Consider the following 26,103-nt stretch of genomic DNA (forward strand, 5'->3'; position numbering starts at 1 on the left):
CTGGGCATTTCTTTCATTCTTTTCCCCCCTCTAAAATAATAACAAAAGAAAAGAAAATGAAAAAGACCATTAACTGTCATTCAGACAAGCTAAGGAGCTCTCACTCTGAGTGTCACATCAGCTCCACTGCCATAACAAACATTTGTCTTTGGGGGACGTCTTGGCATTCCTCATTTGCTGCTGTAACATGCGATCCAGGCACCCAGCCAGAGAAAAGCTCTCGGAATGCCAGTTTTTAAACAGAAAATTCAACAGGGTTGGACGAAGGGAAATGCCAGAATCAGACCACCCTGATTTTTTCAAGAACATAAACATCATATATTCCTATTAATAAAACTATTTTGGGGTTCACGGGGAGAGAGAGAGGAGAGCAACTTAGCTCCCAGGGTGTAACTAAAGAAAACGAAGAAGAAATGCATAAGTGGTGATCACCCTTATTTAGAAACCTGCACAGCCATCCAGTGCTAAGTCGTAAGTTTCTAGACCATCTGTACTTACTACAGTGCCACCTTCTAATTTCATCCAAGTGTCATCTGCAGGATAGGATTCCTGAATTCTGTATAAATATTTTGATATGATTGGATGAAAGGTGTCATAAACTAAAGGAGTGAAATTGTTTTAAAGTTCTCTGGTCTTTAATGAAAGCTCCTGTCCACTTTTAAAAGATCACAAAGAAGGACAAAATTAAAAGGCACTTCTGAGATAAGTTTATCTATACCCCTCTATCTAGGTAAGGTTATCACAAAGCACCAGGTAATGTCAAAATCTCAAGGTAATTAACAGGCACATGAGCTAGTCAATAATGGCTTCAAACAGTTTAGACACATTACCATCATAATTTATCACATAGCAATAACTTTAGCTTTGTTCTTTTGCATAAGAAACAGCGAGGCTTGGGCTAGAAGCCCAAGCTTCTAGAAGCTTGGGCTTCTAGAGAAACTGGCACAGAGATAAGGTGAATTTTCTAAATAAGTTTTCTCAGTTTTGGCAAGAAGATAGCCCCGTACAAGTTCAAACACGTACTAGACTCACTTACTACACAAACTCAGTAGACACATTTCAATGCCCTATCATTAAAAATGACGATAAGACTTCCATGGAAATCCAAATTTTCAGTTTCTCTTAGCAGTTGATAGAGTACTTGAGGAAGTCCAGTTTCAAATTTGCAGGGCAGCTTATAAAACACAAGCGCTCCTCGAAAAAAGAGCCTTTGAAAATGAAGTATTTAATCAGGCACAAGCCTTCTCAATCTATTACCAACTAGCAACTTTTTATTTTCTATTAATTTAAATTTATAATGAAATTTAGACTTGATGTCCATCTTTGTATTTTAATGTCAGGGCTATACCATCGTGCCAAAATTTACTCGATACATTTGTGATGCCAAATCATCAGATGAAGCTCCCAACACCAACCAGCTCCGAGTACTCTATCTGCCAGTAAAGAGACGCTTACGGGTGCGGTGGAAGCACTGACGTTGTTCCAACACTCCCCTCCGGCCTGCTGTTTACTCCCCCAACCAGCACTAAGTGAGCAGCAAGCAGCAAGCCCGGAGCAGAGGCAGCAGCGGGTGAAGAGGAGGCCCCCCTGCTAAAGGAGCCCAGAGAGGGGGAGATGGACAGGGCCGTCCCTGCTGCCAGAAGTGACATGGCAGGTCTGCAGGGACGAAAAGAGTCAGGGCCCCGTACACGATGCCGCAGTGACCACAACCCCACCCCTCGGATGAGCAACCCACGAGCTAAGAATTATTACCCGCATTTCGTAGATGATGAAGCTGAGATTCAGAGAAGCTGTGCAAACTGGCCCTTCTAACCCAGTTGTCCAATTCGGTCTGTGTGGCTGCAAAGCCCAGGCTCTCACCTCCCAGCACTTGGAATGGCATGCTAGGGGGTATGGAGCCTTCCTTCTCTGGATCCAAAATGATCTTGGATACCTAGTCAGTTACTTGAAATTTCTAGTTCTTAGAAGTTAATTTTAATGTTTTTATTTATAGCAGCTTGATTGAGATATAATTCACATACCATACAATTCATCCATTTAAAGTGTACAATTCCATGGCTTTTAGTACATCCACAGACTGTGCAGCCAGCCCAACAATCAATTTTAGAACATTCTCATCACCCCCAAAAGAAACGTGTACCCTTTAGCGATCATCCCGCCCCACCTTCCCCAGCCCCCTGGCCCTGGGCAAGCAGTCATTTATTTTTTCGTCACTGAAGATTTGCCTATTCTGAACACTTCACATACATGGAATCGTATATGTGGTCTTTTGTGACTGGCTTCTTTCACTTAGCCTAACATTTTCCAGGTTCATCTGTGTTACGTGAATCAATCCCTCCTTCCTTCTTCATGGTTGAATACTATCCCATTATGTGGATATAGCACATTTCATTTATCCATTCATCAGTAAATGGACATTTGGGTTGTTTCCATTTCTGGCTATTGTGAATACTGCTGCAGTGAACACGGATGCACAAGTTTCTGTGTGGGGGTTATGTTTTAATTTCTCTTGGGTAGACACCTACAGATGCAATCACTGGGTCGCAGGGCAGCTCTACAATTAACCTATTAAGGAACTGCCAGACTGCTCTTCATGGCAGATGCAGCAGGTTAGAGCCCCGCCAGCCGTGGACTGGCTCTCATTTGCCCACACCCTTCCCAACAGTCGTTATACTTCCATCTTTTTGATGACAGTCACCCTTACGGGTACTAAGTGGTATCCCATTGTGGTTTTGATTTGCATTTCTCTGATGACTCATGACTTTAACCCTCTACATTCTCATGTACTTATGGGTCACTGGTATATCTTCTTTGGAGAGATGCCTACTTGGATTCTTTGTCCAATTTTTAAAGTGTGTTACTTGTCTTCTTAATACTGAATTGTAAGAGTTCTTCATACGTTCTGAATCCAAGTCCTTTATCAGATATATGATTTACAAACATTTTCTCTCATTGTATAGGTTATATTTTCATTTTCTTGATGGTGTCCTTTGACACACAAAAGTTTTTTTTAGTTATTATGAAGTTCAAGTTGCCTATTTTTTTTTTTTTTTTTGGTTGTATGAGCTTTTGGTGTCATATCCAAAAGGGCTTTGCCTAGCCCAAGGAAGGTCTTGAAGAGTTTCTCCTGTATTTTTTAATGAATTGTATCGATTTTGTTCTTACCTGTAGGTATTTGACCCAATTTTAGTTAACTTGTGTGTGTGGTTAAGATGAAAGGGCCCAACTTCATTCACTTGCATGTGGATATAGGGCTGTCCCGGCACTATGTGTTTGCTGAAAAGGTTATTCTTTCTCCTATTTGAGTTGCCTTATACCTTTTGTCGAGAAGCAATTAACCACGGACACATGGGCTTATTTCTGACTTTCAGTCCTATTGCAATGACTGAAACACCTATGTTTAGGACAGTACCACACCTTCTTGATTACTGTAGGTCTCTGGTAAGGGTTCGAATCAAGAAGTGTGAGTCTTCCAACTGTATTCTTCCTTCAGACTGTTTTAGCTATCCTCAGTCTCTTGAATTCCCATACGAATTTTAGCATCAGCTTGTTAATTTCTGCAAAAAAGCAACCCGGGATTTTGTAGGGATGATGCTGGGTCTGCAGTTCAGTGCGGGAGCGCTGCCCGTCTCAGCAACACTTCGTCTTCCAGCTCATCAGCACACGGGGTCTTTCCAGAGACCTGCGTCTTCTCAAACTGCTTTCAGCAAAAATGCTCAGTAGTCTCTAGGGAATACGTTTTGCAGTGCTTTTGTTAAATTTGTTCCTTAAGTACTTTATCCCCTCCGATGTTGTTATAACTGTAACCTTCCTTAATCTCATCTTCGGATTCATTTCCAACGTCATTACTGCCACCATATGCTTCATTCATCCCTGGGAGAGGCTTTAAGTGATCGTGTTCTCAATTTGTCCTCTTCGTTTTCACTCCTCGTCACACAAGACTGCTGTTTTCGTAGAGAACGATAAGCAAATGATGACACAGGAGGGCTGAGGCCTTAGCAGCCACTGTGCAGCCAGCAGCCTGACCCGAGCCGTCTCCCTCACTTTCCCGCCTGTGCTGCCGCCACCAACCCCCCCGCAGTGCGGGAGGCGTCCCTCCGCAGACTAGATCACCCGAGTGGTTTTGCTGTTACAGCACACTCCAATTATGGAACTCCCAAAATGATGTACACAGATACTTGATCTCTAAGAGCCTTGCACTACAAGACCGTGGCTACGAAGAAGACCGAGAAATGGAAAGTCAGCCTAGTGAACCGACCGACGGCTGCTGGTCACTGGCTCTGCTACACAAACCATGTAACAGTCTCTGCACACCACAGGACAGGAACACCTGCCAGGCCAAGTCACAGGGACACCCAAGCAGAGGTCAGGGCGCTGCGGACCACGAATCACTAGAGACACAGACGGAATTAATATCATCACGTCCTTGTTTGTAAAACAAGGATAATAACAGTACTTACCATGTAGGTTTGATGTTTAACTGAGAAAACCTAGGTAATGTGATTAGCAAGTTCCCAATAAATGTTACCTATTATTACAATTATTACATTACAATGTGAATGGTACCTGTAATTAAGCCTCAATGAAAAGTTCAGATTTCTTAGTTCTTTTATGACTAAGTCTCTCAATTCTGATTTTGAACGTCTGAGATTGAAAACAGATCTAAATAAACAGCCAGAGGCAGGCGTGTGGACTTACTTACACACCCAAAGCACTAACAAACATTTCTAACCTCATAGTAGGTTACTTTTTCAAGGTAAACTCATTAACCAAGGAAAATAGAATATCCATAAAAATGTATACTAATAAGAAAGAGACCTGGGCTTCCCTGGTGGCACAGTGGTTAAGAATCTGCCTGCCAATGCAGGGGACACGGGTTCGAGCCCTGGTCCAGGAAGATCCCACATGCCACGAAGCAACTAAGCCCGTGCGCCACAACTACTGAGCCTGCGCTCTAGAGCCCGCGAGCCACAACTACTGAATCCTGTGCACCTAGAGCCCGTGCTCCACAGCAAGAGAAGCCACCGCAATGAGAAGCCCGCGCACCACAACGAAGAGTAGCCCCCGCTCGCCGCAACTAGAGGAAGCCCGCGCACAGCAATGAAGACCCAACGCAGCCAAAACTAAATAAAATAAATATATATAAAAAAAGAAAGAGACCAATTAAAACTGGTTTTAGCCCAAATATTGGCTCTAAGATTGAGATCATGAGTTTTGCTAGCGTTGACAGAATGAAAAATACAGAACTTCTGTTTTGGCAATACAGCAAACAAGAAAAACTGCCACATTAAAAAACACCAAACTACGCTGGATAAAATACTATTATTATTTACTTAAATTCAAAGCTGAGTCTCCAAGACTGCCCAAGTCATGGTGGGCCCAGAGCGGTCAGGGCTGGTAGCAGGGTGGGAACGCCATCTGAGGACCTGGAAACAGCTTCATCTTTCATTTCCAATCTGAGGCAAAGGGTGAGTGCTTTCAGGCAGATTCTGGAAGTAGGGTTACACGCCCTGTGAGTTATTTTTAATTCTGCTACTTGTATCAGTGCTATGGCCTTAAATGTCTTAACGTCTCAGTTGTCTTATCTATAAAATGGGATAATAATCGATACTAATGATCAAATGAGAAACTAAATTAAGAGGCTGTAGAATACTGTATCTATCAGTCATAAATGCTTATTGTCTTGGATATTTTTACTGTGATAAATCTTTTAAAATAGCAAAGCTTTTTTCTCATGCATCCCTCTTTATGTGACATTCTCCGCGGTTAACCCAAGGCTGGGGAAAGGTGAGAAGAGCTACACCAGACAGTCAAAAGGACCCAGGTAATACTCATCCCTATCATTCAAAATAGGATTCTGGAACAAGACAGCAAGTGTGAAAGCAAGGCTTCATGGGAAAGTAATTTTCTAGATAACTTTAGCAGACACCAGTGTGGTCATAGCCCGAAGTCCCTCCCATGGGTGATGCCCTCAGGCTCTGAGGGGCAGGGCCAGGCCCGCGTCCAGGCGGGAAGGACGGGGGGGGGGGGGGGTGCGGCTCCAGGGCTCGTGGGGAAGGACAGCAGAGGCAGGAGAGTCTCCAGGTGAATGTAGCCTCTGGGCTGCGATACCAAGCAGAGCAGATTGAGGACATGGCCAAGGAGAAGTCTGTGCCATGCGTCCTGTGGAGTCTGGGGAGCCCTCCGAGGAGGCCACCTGGGCCTGACCAGCCTGGGGGGGCTGCACCAGAGACACTAACGAGATGAGTAGGGGTGAAGGCCCTCCGCCCTCACCGCTGAGCCCAGGCGAGGTGGACGTCAGACCACCCGGAGGGGACCACGAGTCGGACGAGGCAGTGGGTCTACAGTCCACTGAGCCAGACACGGGCAGAGCAAGGAGCCCAGGAAAGAGAAGGCCCTGGACCGATGGGCGGCAGACACAGGAAGGGCCCGGCGGAGGCCACGCCACCTGCTCGGCCACCAGGCAAGGAAGCAGCTGAGACCAGCAGGCCTGCGGGCAGAGAGCTGCACCCGGGCCTGAGGACACCAGGTGCCCCCGTCAACACGAGGTCCAACCGGCCACATCCGCATCCCACACACCCGGACGCCACCTCCCAGAGCCCCAGGGGAGGACGGCAGGCCAGAAAACCTGGCTTCGGAGTCACACTAGGGTAAACAGAGAATTAGAGAAAGTGTAAATTTAACGGCGACCGCATTAACCTCCTCTGGCTGCCATAACAAATTACAAAAACCAGGTGGCTTCCGTAATTTCTCACAGTCTGCGGGCCGTAAGCCTGAGATTCCGCGGGGCCACGTTCCCTCTGGGCCATCCAGGGAGGAAGCCTTTCTCTGCCTTCTGTGTCGGGGCTCCTGGTCCCCCTGGGCCGTGGCTGCATCCCTGCGTCTGCACACCACCTCCTCTTCCAGGGTCTGTGTTGTCGCCTCTTCTGTTTCTTACAAGGACACCTGTCACGTAACCGAGCGGGACCCCACGGGGCCCTCGCGGGACACACGCCCCCCGCACATGCTCGGCTGCAGCTCCTCTGAAGCACCCAGATCATAGTATCGCAGGCGTATTTCCTGAGGTTTCCAGATGCTAAAGCCACCACCAAGTGGAAGAAATTAACTACTTGCTGATCCTGAGCACAGAGCCCAGACCAGGCAGCTCCTAAGGGTTGATCACCATCAACCAATCGGAGAATCGTGCACAAGCTGATCACACATGCTGGACGCCCCTCCCTCACCTGTCCTTTAAGCCTGCTGGAGTCCTCGGGGAGTTCGGAGTTTTCTGGGCACAAGCCACTTGCTCTCCTCGCTTGGCCCTGCAATAAACCTTTCCCTGCTCCAGACTCCGACGTTTCGGTATGTTTGGCCTCACTGTGTGTCGGGCACAGGAACTTCGTTTGGTGACAGTCACTGGATTTAGGATCCACCCGTGCAATCCAGGATGATCTTTGTCTCCAGATCCCTCACTTGATCACATCTGCAAAGACCTTTTTCTAAATAAGGTCACATTCCCAAGTTCTGTGAATTAGGATGTGGGCATATCTTTTTGGGGCCACCACTCCACCTGTTGTAAGAATCAAGGATTAGAACATTTGAAAAAATATGATGAAACGTGAATCAGGCATTGTTAGATTATTTTTTTTAATATAAGTTTATTTTTATTTATTTATTTTTGGCTGCGTTGGGTCTTTACTGCTGTGCGCGGGCTTTCTCTAGTTGCGGCGAGCGGGGGCTACTCTTCGTTGCAGTGCACGGGCTTCTTCTCATTGCGGTGGCTTCTCTTGTTGCGGAACACGGGCTCTAGGCACGCGGGCTTCGGTAGTTGTGGCGCGTGGGCTCAGTAGTGTGGCTCGCAGACTTTAGAGCGCAGGCTCAGTAGTTGTGGTGCACGGGCTTAGGTGCTCCACGGCACGTGGGATCTTCCTGGACCAGGGCTCGAACCCGTGTCCCCTGCATTGGCAGGCGGATTCTTAACCACTGTGCCACCAGGGAAGTCCCAGATTATTTTAATGTCATCTTAAGGGTAATTATATATCTTTCATGAGCAAAACTGTCAAACAGAGTCTCTAGCTGTAATAGATTAAAGGTGATAAAATAAGCTTCCTCTCAGTTTTAACTCTGCTCGTTCACTTCGGTTACTTTGAATAGCTCCCCGATCTTTTTTTTTCAGAGAATACACATTTATTTATAATTTTGGATTGGAAATGCTGTGCATATTCCCATATTTACCAATTTCCTTTCTCATCCTACCTTTTTGAATCTTTCTTCTGACATAATTTCCTTTCTTCTTAAAACTCATTCTTTAGAAGTTCCTTTAAAGCAGAGAAATTGGCTTGATTTCAAAGGTAGTTTTGATAATTAGACAATGCCAGGTTGAAAATTATTTTCTCTTAGCATTTGAAGGTACTAATACACTACCTTCTGGGTTCCATTTTTTTGCTCCGGATAAGAGTGTGGCCAGTGTAACTGTCATTCACCTTTTTTCCTCTCGTGAGATTAAAGACGCTTCTTTGTCTTTTGCATCCTGGAGTCTCAGGTCCATGTACCTAGATGTGGTTTTCTGCTTGGTGTACACGTGTTCCTGTATCTGTGCAGTACACGTACCTCTTCACATACCGCCTCTTCTTTGCTCTAGTTTCTTCTTTCTATTTCCTCCTGGGAAAGAATGTTAGACCTTCCCACTTTACCTGCCAGTCTGTTAATTTCTTTTTTTTATCATTTCCCTCTCTTCGTCTTCTCTGCAATACACTGGGTAACTTTCTTAGATCCATCTAATTTTCTTTTAGCAGCCTAATATTTAAGTCATGCATAGAATCCTTTATTTCAATAACTTTTCATATGTAAAGTTCTCTCTGCTTCTCTTTGCCTATTTTTTATATTCTGTTGTTGCTTATTTCTTTTTTATGATTTTTCATTTTAGTTAAACATATCCTGGTAATTTCATCTTCTAATTTGATAATTCTAATACTTAAAGTTCTTAGGGGACTGATTTCTTGTTTTATCCGCTGACTTTGAGTGATGGTGACACTGCGAGTTCGAGGTTAGTAATCTCAGTCTGCTGGAAACCAGGGGACACGTCTGAGAAAGACAGTCTCCTTCCTAGAGGGTCTGGCTTGTTTCTGGTGGGGACACAGAGACACTGCCACTTACTACAATCCCAAGGTAACACGTTTTGCTCTCCACTTCCACACCAAGGCCCCAAGCTGAACCTTCCAACTAGAGAGTCTGGGCGGCCAAGAGGCCTATTCAAGTCACCGCTTCCCACTAAGCCAAAAGAACTGTGCAGCGCTTTGGTGTCCCTAGTGGTCCCCGCCTACCAGTGGGCAGGGCTGCCAGGAAGACAAAGACAGACCTAAAGAAATAAAGAAACTTGTTTCCTCTGCACATCTGGATATAATGTGAACAACTGTGCCACCCTGGACCTATTTATTTTTATTTTCATGTTAGACATTCAGAAAAATTTGATTTTTACGTTTTCTTTTCTACGGAGTACGTCTGTACAATGAATGCATGTATATAAAAATATACGTAACAACCTGAAATTTGTCTCGCTGTTTTGCTCACACTATTTCTCTGACTCAAATACAACTATTTGTAATGACTTTTTTCACACACCAGGCAAACTTATACTTTTGAAATTCTGACCCACAAGATCACCCTGTTTTTGTGGACCCTCCCCCCTGGGCCTCACCTCCCCTGAGGCCCGATGACTAGGACCCACTGCGAAGCCAGGCAGCGGGACACACAGGCTCAGAGGAGCCAGAGCCAGGTCCTAATACCCTGGCTTTGTTCCCAAGTCTAATCCTCTTCGTGTGCATGTGTTATACACACATGTTCCTTTTCTGTTAAACTTTCTACTCTAATATCACAAAACACCCACACAATTTCCCTAAGTCACATACCTTCTAAAACAAAAATTGAAGGGAAAGGAGAACTGACAAATTTTACAAAACATATACCTTAAATGACCAGCGTTAAACTTTAAGGTGTGAATAGTAGCACACTTACTAAAATTAAAGAGTTAAATCATCTGTTAAAACACAGTGTTACCACTTGAACAGACTTTTTTTTTTTTTTAATACAAAATTCAACACTGGACAGTGGCACCAAGGGCAGAAACGCCGAGGGAGACCCAGTGAGCCCCCCAGGGAAAACTCTTCTGCTCGTCCCATTAGACAAAGTGACTTCTTTTCAGACGTGTGTTTCACGCTGGCCCTGCAGTCACACTGTCCAACTCCTAAGAGGCAAAGAAGCGCTGAGTGTGGGGTGACTTTAGTCGGGACGTGTGCCCATGCGTGCACACGGCTGTGTGTGAGCACACACGCAAACGTGTGTAACACTATCCCTTCAGCACCAGACAGCATGTGAAGTGACCGCAATTCTTCTAATAAAACTTCTATTCCACTGCCCAGCACTTCATCCAAAAGCTTTCGATTTAAAGATTTTTTTGGAATTAGATAAAGTACAAAGATAGTTTGGACAATCTTCACTGGCAAACAGAAATCGTTCCAATGTACCCTGAACCCCGCACGACCTCCGCCTGGGGCCCCGGGTCCCACCCCGCAGCGATCTTGGCCACCCCGCTGGGCAGTGCCTGGGCCAGGGCTTGGTGCAGACGGGGTGGGGAAAGAAGAGACACGGGGAAGGTCACGGCTGACGGCGCAGACCGTGGAGATCAGAGGACCTGCACCTCGCCTGCTGCTATGCCCTGCCAAAAGCAACAGCATTTAACTGCAGGTACTCAGGCCCCACCAGGAGCGCCTGCGGAGAACCCGGGCTGACAAGAGGCCCATTCATGACGCGAGCTACCACTTCCCGGCAACTAGTCATAAATACGGGTTTAAAGAGAGAGGTTCAAGCTCCTTTGCTGTTTGCATCAAATGCTCATCGCCTTTCCCGGGGGAGCTGGATCATTCCAGGTCCTACATCCTCACTCCAGGGCTGGTCCTGGCTCGGCACTCGGCACTGGGCTGCAGGATGCCCTCCTGTCCTGGGTGCAGCTTCGACGGCCCAGGGCCAGGAGCTCCCCCGACCCACTGCGACACCCAAACGTGTCTGCAGGCTCCACAACTTCCCCAGGAGAACACAAAGTGTCCCCACTGAGAGCCTCCGCCTCACTCAAACCAACCCTGACAGAGACAAACTCCCACCAAGCTACAACAGGTTTCTGTGTAGCACTGACCTTGCCACAGAAACACTGTGATCCTCTCTATTCACGTGATGTGCTGAGCAAACCATCAGGGAAGGAAGGAACAAAACACTGAGCTCCGGATGAGACTGGGCCAAGGGGACGCCAGGTCCGGCCTTGGGAGGGCCGAGGGGAGAGCACACATTTGGGACCCACTTATGACATTTCAAGTCCCAAGGCCAAGGCTGGATGAGACCCAGAGAGGGAGGTGGGCAAGAGGACAGACATGTCCAAGAACCAAACCTACTGACGGCATGTAAAGGGGCTGGGGAGGAGGAAGAAGTGGTGGTGACGGAAAAGGAGAGAGCGGCGGGGCTGAAGCAGCAGGAAGGCCAGGAGGCAGGGAGGCCGGGAAGCGTGGAGGCTGGGAGGCGGGGAGGCTGGGAGGCCGGGAGGCTGGGAGGCGGGGAGGAGGGGAGGCCGGGAGGCGGCGGGGCTGAAGCAGCAGGAAGGCCAGGAGGCGGGGAGGCCGGGAGGCTGGGAGGCCCAGAGACCAGCAGGGATGTGGCTGAGGGAGAGAAGGAGGCGAGCCGGAGAAGTAGCAGCAGCTCTGCAGCAGAAGGGACAACGGACAGCCCCCCCACGCCCCAAGTCCCCCCAAGGCCCCACGTCCCCTGCCCTCCAGGCCCAGGGGCTGGTCACTCAGGCCCTGGATGCCCTCACTGCCCGCAGCCCCACTGGTGCACGCTGGCCCCAGCCCTGGACCTGCAGGTCCACATCGGGCCTCCGGTCACCCCAGGGGACACGCCCTGACCTCTGCTGACCTGACTGCTGGGTGTCACTGCCTGGCGACCAGCTCGCCACCCACTGGCAGCCCTTCCTCATTCACCCTCCAGCCGATGGCTCAGGTCCCATGATTCTGCTTCCCTGACTTTCCTAAATGACCACTCCCCACCCCGACACAGTCGAGCCTCTGGCAGCCCATGCCTGGGGGCAACCTAACACGCTGGCACCCCCAGCGGGCACTCCCAAGGCTCCAGTGCCCTAGCCGCAGGGCCCCAGCGAGGTGACAGGGAGTGCCTTCCCCAGACCCTCACAAGGTGGGGGGCAGTGAGACCGAGGCTGCTGTGTCCTCAGTTCTGGCTGCAGAGAAGAAAGGGGTTTGAAAAGGTAAATTCAAGACAGAAAGACAGAGGGAGGCACCTGCAGGGTCAGAGTCTCAGCTTCAGCGGCCCTGGCCACACACGCCCTGGCTGTTCCCATGCGTGGGTACCACGCACCGTCTGTTTTAGTTTTGCTGAAGGTTAGTGGGAGTTTTGCCGTTTCTAAACCCAGATTCCCACAGATGCACAGGTCCCAGTTCAGGGACAGATTCCTCTGGGGGGGGGGGGTGACTGCCGTGGCCGCCGGATGCTCTGTGCGCTCTGAGTCTCTCTTCCCTCTAATCTGCTCTGAAATTTACAGAGCAAAGAGACAGAGCGATGAGGGACATGGTGCAGGAGGGTCAGACTTTCTGTCCCCAGAGGACACATTCCACTCACACAGGGCAGAGCACGCCTGGGAATAACACAGACACATGTATATCATCCTTTGAAATCAACTCTTTTTTATAGAAATGATTTATTAACATTAAAAAACGACTTATCCCACATTGTCTGAGTCACGTTTGGGCCGCACCTCAGAACTGAGACACGGCGCTGCATCGGAAATGACAGCGCTTCTCCCTGACGATGCTCAGACAGACACCGCGTGGATTCAGTTCCTTCTTCAGCCTCCATCTCGACTCAGAACAGTCCTGATGCCTGAGAAGCAGAGCAGGGCCACTTCACAGAAATTCCATGTTCAAAGTAACTTTAAAGAAACAGTATCGGCTTATAGCCATTCCAGTGGAAAGACTGCAAAGTAAGAAAATCTTCCAAAGGCCTTGCTTCAAATTCTTCATCTGATAGAAAACGGGGACGAGACAAAGGTCTACGAAAGGCGGCAGCTGTGTCTCCTTCCACAATCAGCTCACTTGCTCTCCTGTTCCTCTCCTGTCACAGAAAAGGAAGCAAACGCGCTACCCGAAAACAGAGGAGCGCAATGGTACCTCTCCACTGCAGGCGAAGCTGCCAAGCGGAGGGTGACCAGCCCTGAGGTCAGGGAGCCCTGACCTCCCTCCACACCTGAGGACGTGGGTCCCTCCACTCCTAAAAGCAATTTCACGTTCATAACCATCAGTCTTAATTACTCAGCAGTATTCAGCTGTGTCTACCAAGGTCTCCTGTCTACCTGTTAGAGAGGTGCATGCGTGTCACTTTTTCACATACGGTGTATTAGCTCATTACAGCGCTGGGCACAGTAGATGATATTCATTTTTAAAAGGATTTTCAGTTCCCGTCTTGTATTTCTTTCCGATAAGGAAACCCTTTGTTTGCGGGTTAGGAAACACTCCTCAGTGTTCAGCACTTCAGATGGAACGTCTCTCACAATCTTCTGTGAGCACTGGCCTGAGGCCGTCCCCAGGGCCACAGATCAGCACTGAGGCTCCAGCCCTGTTCACTTGGTCTTCCTCCAACAGGATTCCTCAGTGCGCCTCTGAGAAACTCCTTCCTCTTCCTTACAAAGAGGTTTGCTGCTTCTGTACAAATTCATTGTTGGGATTTTAAGAGGCACCTGGGGCCAGGCAGAGACGTTTCCTGTGAACTTCACTGTGGCCTCTTCAGCGTCTTGTGGGCACTGGGGTTTCCCCTATTCCACCGATAAAATTATGCTGAACACCTACCTTCCTCACGGCCAGGAAGTGTTTCTTTGCGATCAGGCTGTATTTTCACTTCCTTAATTGCATCCCATTATGGGCTACTTATCCTCACGTACATCCTGCTTTGGTGCCTTTTAAGAAACCTGAAATTTACTAGACATTTAGAAAGTTGTATTGTAGTGATATACCTATTCTGGCAGAAATAAGCCTTCTTTAACATCAACAACTCTGCTCACTCCGGGGGTGTTTAAGTGACCCATCGCTAGGGTCCACCGAGACCAGGAATGTCTGTGTAACAACAGCTGGAAGTGTACATTCAACCAGGGATGTAGGAAGATGGCAAAGGGTCTGCTGAGAGGTTGAGCCCAAACTCTAAATTACTAAAGGTACGCTGAGGACTGAATGCCCCAGGGGTCCATCAGCCGGTACTACCAAGGTCAGAGAAGCATTCAAGGCCAAATTCTGCTGACCCAGTGGGAAATGCTGAATATTCTCAAACCCACCTGTCTGAAGTTCTCACCCTCCTGGCATTAAACCACTCGAAGGAGGAACCACAGTCACGGCCCCCTGCATGAGAGCTCGGCTGGCCACGGGGCCCCTGACCCAAGAGTCCACGGCCCTGAGGCTCCAGGAGCAACGCGTCCTCCCCCTGGGCTGTGCTCCCCACGCACGTGGGAGAGAGGCCCCCTTCCCAATTCAAGGTCTCAGTATGTAATTGGATACCCAAAGGACTGCTCTTTGCGTCCTTGTGTCCTGAGTCTCGCAAATTTCTTAATTTTTTAAGGAAACGAAGCCAGTGCTGGCCTCACCCCTCCTCTATCAGACCAGTTGTGTCTCAGCTACAGGAGCTGCCAATCCCACTCTGGATCTGGGCTCAGGCTAAGCTTACACGCACATCCGTGTGTGTGCAAGTGTCTAACCAACTAGAAAGGATGCTCAGCGGTCCTGGCAAAACCTCCAGTGTCCCTCACCCCAGCACACCACGACCGCAACCTAAGGGGCTGAGCTGTTCCCACGGACTCTCTCTACCGTGCCCCTGACAGGCGTGTCTGTCCCCAGCTTGTCACGATGCTTTAGGACCTGCTTGTGCCCTGGCCGGAAGCAGCCTTCAAGCACGGAGTCGTTGTCAGCTGGATTGTAGAGCTCCACTGAGTTTATCGTGGCTCTTCTCCCATCCTCCTCTTCTTTCTTTACAACCAGTATTTTCTACAGAAAAAGTTTTCTTCTACAAAGGATGAGCACAGAAGAGTAATATGGGTTTAAATCCCTTCTCTAGGAGAATCTTTTCTGCTCAGAGTTTAGTCTCTAACTGAGCTCTGGGAATTAAACACAGACAACAAGTGCAGAACACCGTTCTTACCAACACCTGGCGCCTAGTGCTCGGGGGCTCCTTCAGCCCATCTTGTCTACCTGAGTCCCCAGTTACCAAGCTCTGGAAGCTCAGCTTCTTCAACTTGTTCAGGAAAGACAAGTCACCGACCCCTTTACGACTTTTCCCCTTTATCATTCCTGTCATGATTATCACATTTTATTAGCTTTTAAATATTTATTTTTATTTATTCGTTTGGTTCCACTGGGTCTTAGTTGCCACAGGCGGGCTCCCCAGTTGTGGCTTGCGTGTGGGATCTAGTTCCCTGACCAGGGATCGAACCCGGGAGCGAGGAGTCTTAACCACTGCGCCATCAGGGAAGTCCCTATTATCACATTTTAAGTTTGTGAGGTGGCCACAGGTGGACCCCCTTTCCCCAGATGCAACCTCAGCAGCGGTGCTGACAGGAGGATGTACTAATTACCCTGCGTACATTATTTCCTTTAATGCTCACAGCCCCCTAAGTGAAGACCGTTATCACCCCATTTCACAAATGAGAAAAGCAACCCGAGGCTCAGAGAGATGAAGAAACTTACCAAAGTCCCTCACTTAGTCAGTGGAGGAGGCTGACTCCACATCAAGACTCCTGTGTCTACTAAAAGTGGGAACAAAACCCCATAATAAACAGGGAAAAGAAAGCTTTGGCTCAAACTAAATTTAGGGGAAAACGCCCTTTTGATAAAACTTGTAATTTATCTTATAATTAATAAAATTTAAATGAAAACTGTACTTGTGGGTTTTTTCTTAGTATCGCCAAAAAGTAAAGCAGGTTTCTTTTCCGGTTTGTAATTTCTTTGACAAAACATTTTGCACTTCACAGGACCATTAATAAAAATATGTGAATCAGTTTTAAAAATACTTGGAGGTTTCATTCATTTTCTCAAGGGCCTCTCACAGGCCTTTGGTGTTTATCCATAACCCTTCCATATCCATCATCATCTTTGTCTGGCTTCGCTAATTCAAACGTTCGCTGGCTTAACTGCCAGACTCTCACTTGCAAATGGCTTTTCCCGTGGTTCCAGCAGTTCTCCAGCAGCACTTACATCTCTTCTTCCTGCAATTCAGGGGTGTCTCAGCGACTACTCTAAGGAAACATCATGACATTCTCAGTGTTCGGTTCAAGCGCACCTCTAGCGGACAGGCCCCGCTGGGTGCACGTCTCAGGCCACAGCCGCCAGAATCCCACTCGGAGGGCTGCTCCGGCAGAGCCCGGCACCTCAGCCTCTAGGGCTCAGCCCTGCCACTACAGGAGGAGGGAAGAAGAGAGGGGGGACAAAGAAACACGAATGCTCTCAACCCACCAGGAACTGTGCTCGTCCTTTTCACACCTGCTCCCTGCTTCTGCTTCACAAGGACGCCACAGGTGAGTAGCGTATACTGTTGTCTCACTGATCCTCACGGCACTCCCGTGAGGTAGACATCGTCATCAACACAGAAGAGGACTGAGGGCTGCCGAAGTCCTGTGGCCAAGCTGCCTCGGCCCAGGCCTGGCTCTGCGAAGCCTGAGGCACTCTTAGCCCCCGCGGAACTGCCTGCCTATACGTGAGAGTCCCGCTACGTGAGACCAGACAGTTGTCAGCTTGGTTTCAAATGTAAATGCCAAAGAAACTGCAAAACATTAAAAAAATCAATATAACAATCCCAGAAGCCTCACCTCAGCCGGTGGGAAAGGACTTCACTTTATTTAGTGGTAAAAACCGCCTCAGTTAGACCCAATATTGCTTCAAGAGTCTTTCACGTTTAAGCAATTACACCTCCTCTCTCTGCAGAGAATAACAGAGGCAGACAGCTCTGTGATCTCCAAGTGTCACCGTCCACAAAGGTGACAGTGAACCAGATGATGTCACTTCGTGCCTAACCAGAGGCCACCTCGACCTTGGTGGGTCCAAGGTGAGTGGCCAGTGATCTAGCCATGAAACTCAGACAAAATGGTTCTGCGTCAAGCCTGCAGTGCTCTGCTGAGCTCTCACGTGAGATTACTCATGCTCTGATTTCACAATGGGTGGCTAAATTGTTTCCAATAAATTAAGGCTATAATGCTCACCTAAAAACCACAAAGCACCTTTAATAGACAGAAATACAAATAAAACATCGGGCTGTTTGATACTGGTTTGCGTGTTTCTTGATATTTCTATAGCACCACGATTTAAATTTGCTAGCCAGACTGACAAATAGTCGTGTTTTTGGTTTTTTGTTTTTTTTGTTTTGCGGTACACGGGCCTTTCACTGCTGTGGCCTCTCCCATTGAGGAGCACAGGCTCCGGACGCGCAGGCTCAGCGGCCATGGGTCACGGGCCCAGCCACTCCGCGGCGTGTGGGATCTTCCCGGACCGGGGCACGAACCCGTGTCCCATGCATCGGCCCGCGGACTCTCAACCAATGCGCCACCAGGGAAGCCCCTTAGTCATGTTTTAAAAGATTATTTTATTTACAAACAGACATACATACACATACAGAAAGAGGAGTGCTTTCTGCCCACAGGGTTAAATAAAAGCAAGTTCCAGCCATTTAGTTTATATCATGCATTCTATTGTCCCCTAAAGCCCTAAAATACTGTGAATTTGAATAATTTTAAAGGAAAATTCTCATATACAGTGAACCTCTCACAGTAACACTACTATAATCCTATGTACGCACTGAGAGATGATCTCGAATACATTTTAATGGTTGTCTTATACCATAGCCAGGACATGGAATCTAGGGTTTATTCCCAAAGGAAAGCTTTGTCCCTGTCATAATTTATAACAAAAGATAAAAACGCTCATTTATTTTGGAGGTGGAGGGAGGGTCATGGACCCAACTTGACATGGGTCTGTGGACCAGTGGGTCACTATAAAGTGAGAATTCAGCCCCAGATGGTTAGAAGAGCCCTGAAAAAACAACTCTGTTCTCTGGGCTTCCCTGACTTGGGTCTGACCTGCAGTTACCAGAAGACCTAAGGCCTAAATGGTTTCACATGGAGCTATTTAAATCAGATTTCTTTTCTCCTGTGTTTAGGTAGTGTTTGCTAAAGGTCTAGGAAGGATTTACTGCAAAGTAAAAGTGATACATAAAGAAAAAGAAGATCCTGGTCTTAGAGATGACATTCGTCTAGATTTGATGGTAACATCTGGGGCGAGTAGGGCTTGTCACCTTCAGCACGACTGACACTCGGGCTGTGGGATGTTTAGGAGCATCCCTGCCCCCGCAAGATGCTGGTGACAACCAAAAAAGTCTTCAGATATTATCACATGTCCTCCGGGGGCAGGTCATATTCTCCCCACCTCACCCCACCCCCAGTTGAGAACCTCTAACCTGGAGTATTAATCTTATCTTTACAGCAGTGAATAAAGGACAATCTTTAGAAAAATAAAGGGGAAAATTACCCAAAATTTTATTATGACTTAGGTAGTTAATTTTTACAGGAATTATAGCTTTAAAAAATCTAAAGATTAACTTATGATAATAAATATACTTAGACATTTTAAGAAGCAAAATATTTGGCAGTTAAAAAAAAAAAAAAAAAAAAGCTCAAGTCTAAAACTTAAAACCACAAGTTCATGAACCTTAAAATGCCAGATTCTCCCAGTCAGGTGAATACTGTGTTTAGACTGCTATATATGATTTCTTATGAAGCCCATATTTACAGGAATGTGCTATAGCGTCTAAAAATGGCTTGATACCTAAACAGTAGCAGTACACCATCCATCTGCGGGAGTCTTAAACTGTTAATTACAGATACATTTAAAGTACTTTATCACTTCTCACTGCCACGATTTTAATGTATTTTGTATTAGCTCTGTTTTATCTCCTGGCCAACTCTTGGTGATACTCAAGATGAGTTTTTTGCTTCATATCACATTTGTATTTTAATCTCATAAAACTAATGTTGTACTGTGATTATTTCTGCTAAACATCTGAAAGGCACATTGCATTCAGCCAGATGAATTCATGGCTTTTACCAAAGACACGAGCCGTCGCTTCATTCCATAGCGAAGCCCCAGCTCTGCTCCAGCGCCAACTCCAAAACGTGTATGCGTGCTTTTTCGACAGACACGAGCAATGTTTATGTCATTCCTCCCATCCCCATGATTATCTCTAGCCTCAGTGTTGACAGCTGTTAGTGCTGTACCTTGGACAACTCATTCTCATGCTGCTTCAGCTTCTTCACTGATGAGAAAAATGGGATGGAAAGATCTCTAAATTCCTTTCTAGCTCATAAATTCTGAGGGTATTTGGGGAGAACACATACAGGTGGATGTCCACTGTTTTTTTCCCTAAAAGCTCTTTCAAAGAAAGGATATCATCTCATGGGCTAATATATATTTTTAAATTAAAAAATTTTTAAAACTAGAACTATGTGTGAATTTCCATATGCACATGAAGAAATGTGTAAGTTATACAAGTTTGTCAAAATATTTCTAGAAGTACCTTTAGAGTATTAAAAATGCAACAAAACAGCTCATGGGTACAATAACTTTCCTAATAGGCTTGCTTTTAATGTTCTGATTTGTAGAATAATCTCAGGTTTTATTATGATAAGCAATGTATTTGAAAAGAAGCTACTTTCTTTACGTGAGCTATTTTCAAGTAATTTAAAAATTTCTCAGTATTTTTTACATAGTTTAATTTATATAGTTAACAAACTTTGTGACATCAGTCTTATTAACTGATTAGCTTTTCAAAGAAACAGCAACAAAAGCAAAAAGATTTTTGCATATGACATTTTCCTCACAGAAAAAAAGTAACAGTTCTAGACAATAAACACAGCCTTTATTTCCTAAATAGAGAATATATAAATCTGTATTTTCAGCAGAAAGGTGGCACCACTGCCACATTTGTGGCTAACAGAATGCTACGTGTATTTATGTACATGTAGATGTAGAAATACATAAGTTAAACAGATAAAGAAGTTCAAGTTTGGAGAAACAAAAGGAGAAGAAAAAGTTTTTCAGACACGTGTCCAGTTTTGCACAATTTATCCATGAAATAAAGCAACTATTCTCCTAATTTAAACAGTACGTTTTTTTATTTTGAAAAGCTGAGTGCTTATGAATAAAAGCACCATGTTAATGTCTGTGAATATCATTATATAATACATAGTGGTAGTTATTCACAGAACATATGATGATACAGACATTTTCATGCCTTTATGGACATATAATTCTAGAATTTAAACTATCATTCACTGTTAATTTGCAGTAAATGTTACTCAAGTGACTACACTTTCTAAAAAGCAAACCTAAAGCATGAGCACGTGAGTCAACCAGCCGTCACTGAAAGAATGAGCAGAGATGGCGGAGGGACACGGGCCCCGTCCCCGGATCATGGCTTTCTTCACTAGGTCAGTGATTCCCCACTGTCAGTTCTGTGCCAACCACAGGTGACCCTGACTACCTTCAGAGCTACCATGAACTTCTCACCACATAATGAAGTAAGCATCCTTAAAGAGAACCACCGAGGACTGCAAAGGAGAAAAGACACACACTGCGGGCGAAGCCTGGTGACAGCGCGTCCTGAAGGGAGGACTGCTGGGTCCCGCTCAGCTGCCAGGTCACCTGGGTGCCCCCTTGGTACTTCGGCAAAGCACAGGGGAACCTCCAACTGACAACACACTTCAGGAGTTCTGCTACGGGTAGGTTAACTTCTGACTCAATGTGACTTTAATGTTTATTGGAAATCTTTCTATCAGACTATCTTGCGGCCTCGGGAGAAACCCATACTAAACTCAAGTGAACCGTTTCTTGCTGTTGAGGATCTAACTATTCCCCTGGGGGGAGGGGGGCAGCAGACGTTTTCTTAGAGGGCAGACAGTCAACATTTGGGGCTTTGCAGGACCCAGGCCTCCACCGTGGAAGCAGCCACGGATACTGTGTAACACCTGGACGTTACCGGGCTCCAAGGACACTTCACTTACAAAAATAACCAGGTGGGCTGGACTGTACCCACCAGCCATAGTTTGCCAAGCTCTGGTCTAGAATATCTTTGTATTAAAAAATACTTCTTCCATACCTTTTAAAGTCAGGAATTCTCATGAAATGTTATTCATGCAGTCAAAATGGGCCTTGCCAATTGTTTTTTGTTAGAGAAAGAGTACATGTCCCCAAAAAGTAGCATCCGTTTGGGCTCTACTTAATCGGGCGTTTGTGATGATGTACCTTAGACGAGACCGAGGTTTACCACTGCAGCAACTAGAAAAAAGTGCTCCCCGAGATAAAAGGGTGGAAGGACTGAGGTGCAGACAAATGCTCAACCAACTTAAGAAAATAAACTCACTCAAAGTACTAGAGCAATCACAGGCGTACAAGCTAGCGGCAATTAAAAGTGAATTCTGGGTACTTACTAAAGTATATCAGACAGAATCTTTACTTCAAAACAGTTTGCTACCAACTACTATGTATAAAATAAATAAGCTAGAAGAATATATTGCACAGCACAGCCAATATTTTATAATAACTATAATGGAGTATTACCTTTAAAAACTGTGAATCACTATGGTGTACACCTGAAACTTATATAATATTTACTGAATGCTTATTAGCAGGTAGGCACTGTTTTAGATGCTGCGGACTTACGAACATAATATAGTCCCTACCATGAAGAAATTCTCAGTCTGGCAAAGAACCTCCTTAAAAAATAACAATTAACTGTGACAAAACAACAATACTACTATCAGATTAATTTAATATGAAAATTAATTTTCAAGTTTCAAGAAATGCTCTAAGTATTAACTATTAGATATCAGATAAGTATCAGTTTCACATATGTTCTATTTTAATTATTTCCCATTATTCGATTATATAAATGAAATAAAAACTGAGGTATCACTGGTTCTAGATACATAATAAAACAAAGTGGTGTGAGCTACAGGTCATGTTTTTAAGAAACATTTAGCCCTAGACGCAGAACATCGTGTATGGAACTACCTACTGTTGTGTAGGTGGAGGCCTACTATTATGTTTGAGGTGGAGACGCTTGCGCCACTTCTGAAGGAAAGTCAACAGTGGGCCTGAGGATGGGGCTGGGAGTCGGTGCGAGGGAGGGAACTCTTTTCTCCTTATACCCTCCTGTACTGTTTACTTTTCTTTAAAATAAAAAAAAAGAAGCATTACTTCCAGTTCTGATTTGCATTCCTCTAATAATTAACAACGTTGAGCATCTTTCCATGTGTCTGTTGGCCATCTGTATGTCTTCTTTGGAGAAATGTCTACTTAGATTTTCTGCCCATTTTTTGATTGGGTTGTTTGCTTTTTGATATTGAGCCGTATGAGCTGTTTGTATATTTTGGAGATTAATCCCTTGTCAGCTGCATCATTTGCAAATATTTTCTCCCATCCTGTACCTTGTCTTTTCATTTTGTTTATGGTTTCCTTTGCTGTACAAAAGCTTTTAAGTTTAATTAGGTCCCATTTGGTATCACCTCACACCAGTCAGAATGGCTACCATCACAAAGCCTACAAATAATAAATGTTGGAGAGGGTATGGAGAAAAGGGAACCCTCCTGCACTGTTGGTGGGAATGTAAATTGGTGCAGCCACTATGGAGAACAGTATGGAGGTTCCTTAAAAAAGTAAAAGTAGAACTACCATATGATCCTAGAATCCCACTCCTGGGCATATATCCAGACAAAACTATGATTCAAAAAGATACATGCGTCCCAATGTTCATTGCAGCACTATTTACAATAGCCAAGACATGGAAGCAACCTAAATGTCCGTTGACAGACGAATGGATAAAGAAGATGTGGTACCTATATATACAGTGGAATATTACTGGGCCATAAAAAAGAAAGAAATAATGCCATTTGCAGCAACATGGACGGACCTAGAGATTATCATACTGAGTGCAGTAAGTCAGGCAAAGACAAATACCATATGACACCAGTTATATGCGGAATCTAAAAAAAATGATACAGATGAACGTATTTACAGAACAGAAACAGACTTACAGACATAGAAAACAAACTTATGGTTACCAAAGGGGAAAGGTGGGAGGGGAGGATAAATTAGGAATTTGGGAATGACATACACACTACTATACATAAAATGGATAAACAACAAGGACCTACTACTGTACAGCACAGGGAATTGTACTCAATATTTTGTAATAACCTATATGGGAAAGGAATCTGAAAATTTTATATATATCTATATCTGAATCACTTTGCTGTACACCTGAAACTAACACCTGAATCAACCATACTTCAATAAAAAAATTAATTTTTGAAAAGAAATATTACTTTTAAAATAAATTTTTTAAAAAAGTGATTAATATCAACAAAGAGAAAAAAGTTCTCATTAGGAGGTATGCAAATAGAGGATGGGGGGTTACATTTAAATTTGTCTCCTTCTTCTACAACTAAATGTTTTTCCCTATCCTAACCTCACCCGAAACAATTGAGCTGTATTTCTTTTTTGCCAGTGGAAAAGTTGAGGGGGGAAGCAGAGAAACCCAGACAAAATGCACCAACACGTCTGCGACTGAGGAGGCCTGACGGTCGATCCCCAACACTGCCGCCCAGTCTGGAGGCAAGGACAGCTGAGGCCTTCCTTCTCCTCCCCTCTAGTCAGGACATCCAGAACCATGGAGCTGAGTGAAAGAAACATTCCTGGCTGCCCGGTCACTCACTTTCCTTTCCAACAACAGCTTCCACAGCCCATCGTGGGAACTTTTAACTTACGCAATTATGAAATAAAAATGTATTGCCACTAAACACACCTGTATAAATGTCACTTTAATCTTTCCTCATGACTTGCTGGTTTAATTACGTGGCTACACAGTCACATAAAATTTCACTGACGAAGTTATAAGCATTACTAATTGTTGGGCATGAAACAACTTACGACGTTGGATTTCTCATTCATTCTCAAGCTAAAAGGCTAAATGATATGAAATTTAATAAAACTTCTTAGAATTAGATTATACAGATAACTTTTACTTTGTAGAGTGCACATGTTTGGTAAAGATTTCTCATGCTTCAGTAAGTCAGAAGTAATGAAAGGAGTACACATTTTCTTACTTAAAACCTAGTATCTGCAACAGGAGAGCTGGCATGTTGCTAATAGTCTCAATGACAACCACGAAAAGGAAACAAGCCAATGCAAACAAATATGATTTTCTGGAAAAAAAAAAACCCAATAACGATTCTAAATATAAGAAGTGATTTAAACGTATCTTAAGACAAATACTCTAGAAGCACAGAAACTTCCGGATGTCTGTTTAAATGGAATGTAAAATAAGAATACTGAATATCCAATGGATTCAAAGTAAAAACAGAAAGACGCCACAGGTAGAGCCTTCATGAGTGACAGTGACTTGGGGAACAAGCCCTGGTTCCTGCTCAGCTCCTTGCATCCCAAGGACACTTCCTGACACTCGGGTTAAAACTCACTTGATGCGACCTACCAAAGGAAATGGTAAAATTGGGACACTGCTCGGCACCACGTTGAATAAAAACTCTAACAAAGTTAATAGGTGATTAAGCTGGGTTTACATTTCCTCATTTACCACTTCTGACATTCACATAGTTAAAAACAGATGTGAAACATTCCCAGTCTGTACAGCACACGTGCAGAACACACACACACACACGACGTTCCAGCCGTGGAGGCTGACACTCTCTTCCCATCAGTACCTATACCAACCTCTCCTGGGGCTCTCATGATTGAAGAGGATGCCATTCACTGCAAACAGATTATACGCCTCCCGGAAGTTCACCACAATCCAATAGGCATAGAGCTTTGCTGCCCCTGTTGGAATAATTTTTTAAAAGCAAATAAAAGACACTGATTGTTATAAAAGACAGTGCCTTATTATAAAAGACAGCCATTTTCACTTAAACAAGTAACAACGTGCAATATTTACAATATGTAATGTATCAAGATAGGGAAAAAAATGAATCAAAAGCCAAAGACAAAATAAAGGTTTCTTTGCCAGTTAATCACGTGACAAGGAAATACTTAGGAATTTCGTCCTTCTGTAATAATCACAGTTCGTTCCTTCACAATCTAATTCGCTCAACTGCAGTATGTGCAGTATATCAAATTGACCTTTCTTAGGTCTAATCCCCTTTTTCTTAGTTTTAAAGAATTAGGAAGTGAAAAATACGGGAGCTTAATATTCTAGCGGCTTTCAATTTTTATCATTTTTGTTTGTTTGTTTAAGGGTTTGAGCTCAGGGAGAATTTCATTAGGGAAATGGAATCAAAAACACCAGGCCGTATCACTTCAGCACAACCTCAACAGTTCAGTAAAAAGAATCTTGCTGGACCTAATTTTCCTTTTAAAGCGGCCCATCTGGAAGGGTAGCAGTGCAGCAGGTTTCACCCTGGAGGAGACGGCAGCAAGAACCTGCGGTGATGTTATAAAGCAGAAACTAACACACCATTGTAAAGCAATTATACTCCAATAAAGGTGTTAAAAAGAAAGAAAAAAAAAAGACCCAACACAGCCAAAAATAAATAAATAATAAATTTATAGATAAAAAAAAAACCTGCAGTGAGCACAACACAAAGGTGTCTGACCAGCAAGTCCGGCCCCTTTAGATTGCTTCAACGTTGCTCTCACACCACGTGACCTCAGCCATGAGACAGGAACAGCGTCCAGGCGGAAGCACCCCTGGAGCACAGAGAACGAAGCCCGTGCGCATCCTCACCGTATGGCGAGCGCGGGTAGAAAGGAGTGGTCTCCTTCTGCGGTATTTCCTGCACTTTCCCGTAAAGCTCGCTTGTTGAGGCTTGGTAGAACTTAACAGAGTTGATAAGGCCACAGGTCTTCACTGCATCCAGAAGCCGTAAGGTGCCGACCCCATCGACGTCCGCAGTGTATTCAGCCAGGTCAAAAGAAATCTGGAGAGAGCAGGGGAAGACGGGACCACGTGAACGGGCGCCAGCAACAAAGGCGC

At 45.2% G+C, this 26,103-nt stretch overlaps 1 protein-coding gene across 1 annotated transcript in view; it reads right to left on the reverse strand.

Annotated features, from left to right (window-relative positions):
• Positions 1–26,103, reverse strand: part of GMDS (GDP-mannose 4,6-dehydratase) — a 476,281-nt gene that overhangs the window by 249,415 nt on the left and 200,763 nt on the right. Inside the window, exons 5-6 of the mRNA XM_029242638.1 lie at positions 25,855–26,047; positions 24,846–24,950 (exon numbers count right to left, since the gene is read on the reverse strand). Of these exons, the coding sequence (XP_029098471.1) occupies positions 24,846–24,950; positions 25,855–26,047 (298 nt within the window). The remainder of the gene's footprint in view (positions 1–24,845; positions 24,951–25,854; positions 26,048–26,103) is intronic.

Source organism: Monodon monoceros, unplaced genomic scaffold (assembly GCF_005190385.1).
Source record: "Monodon monoceros isolate NGI ecotype Baffin Bay Population unplaced genomic scaffold, NGI_Narwhal_1 Super_Scaffold_3, whole genome shotgun sequence".
Classification (NCBI taxonomy): Eukaryota; Metazoa; Chordata; class Mammalia; order Artiodactyla; family Monodontidae; genus Monodon; species Monodon monoceros.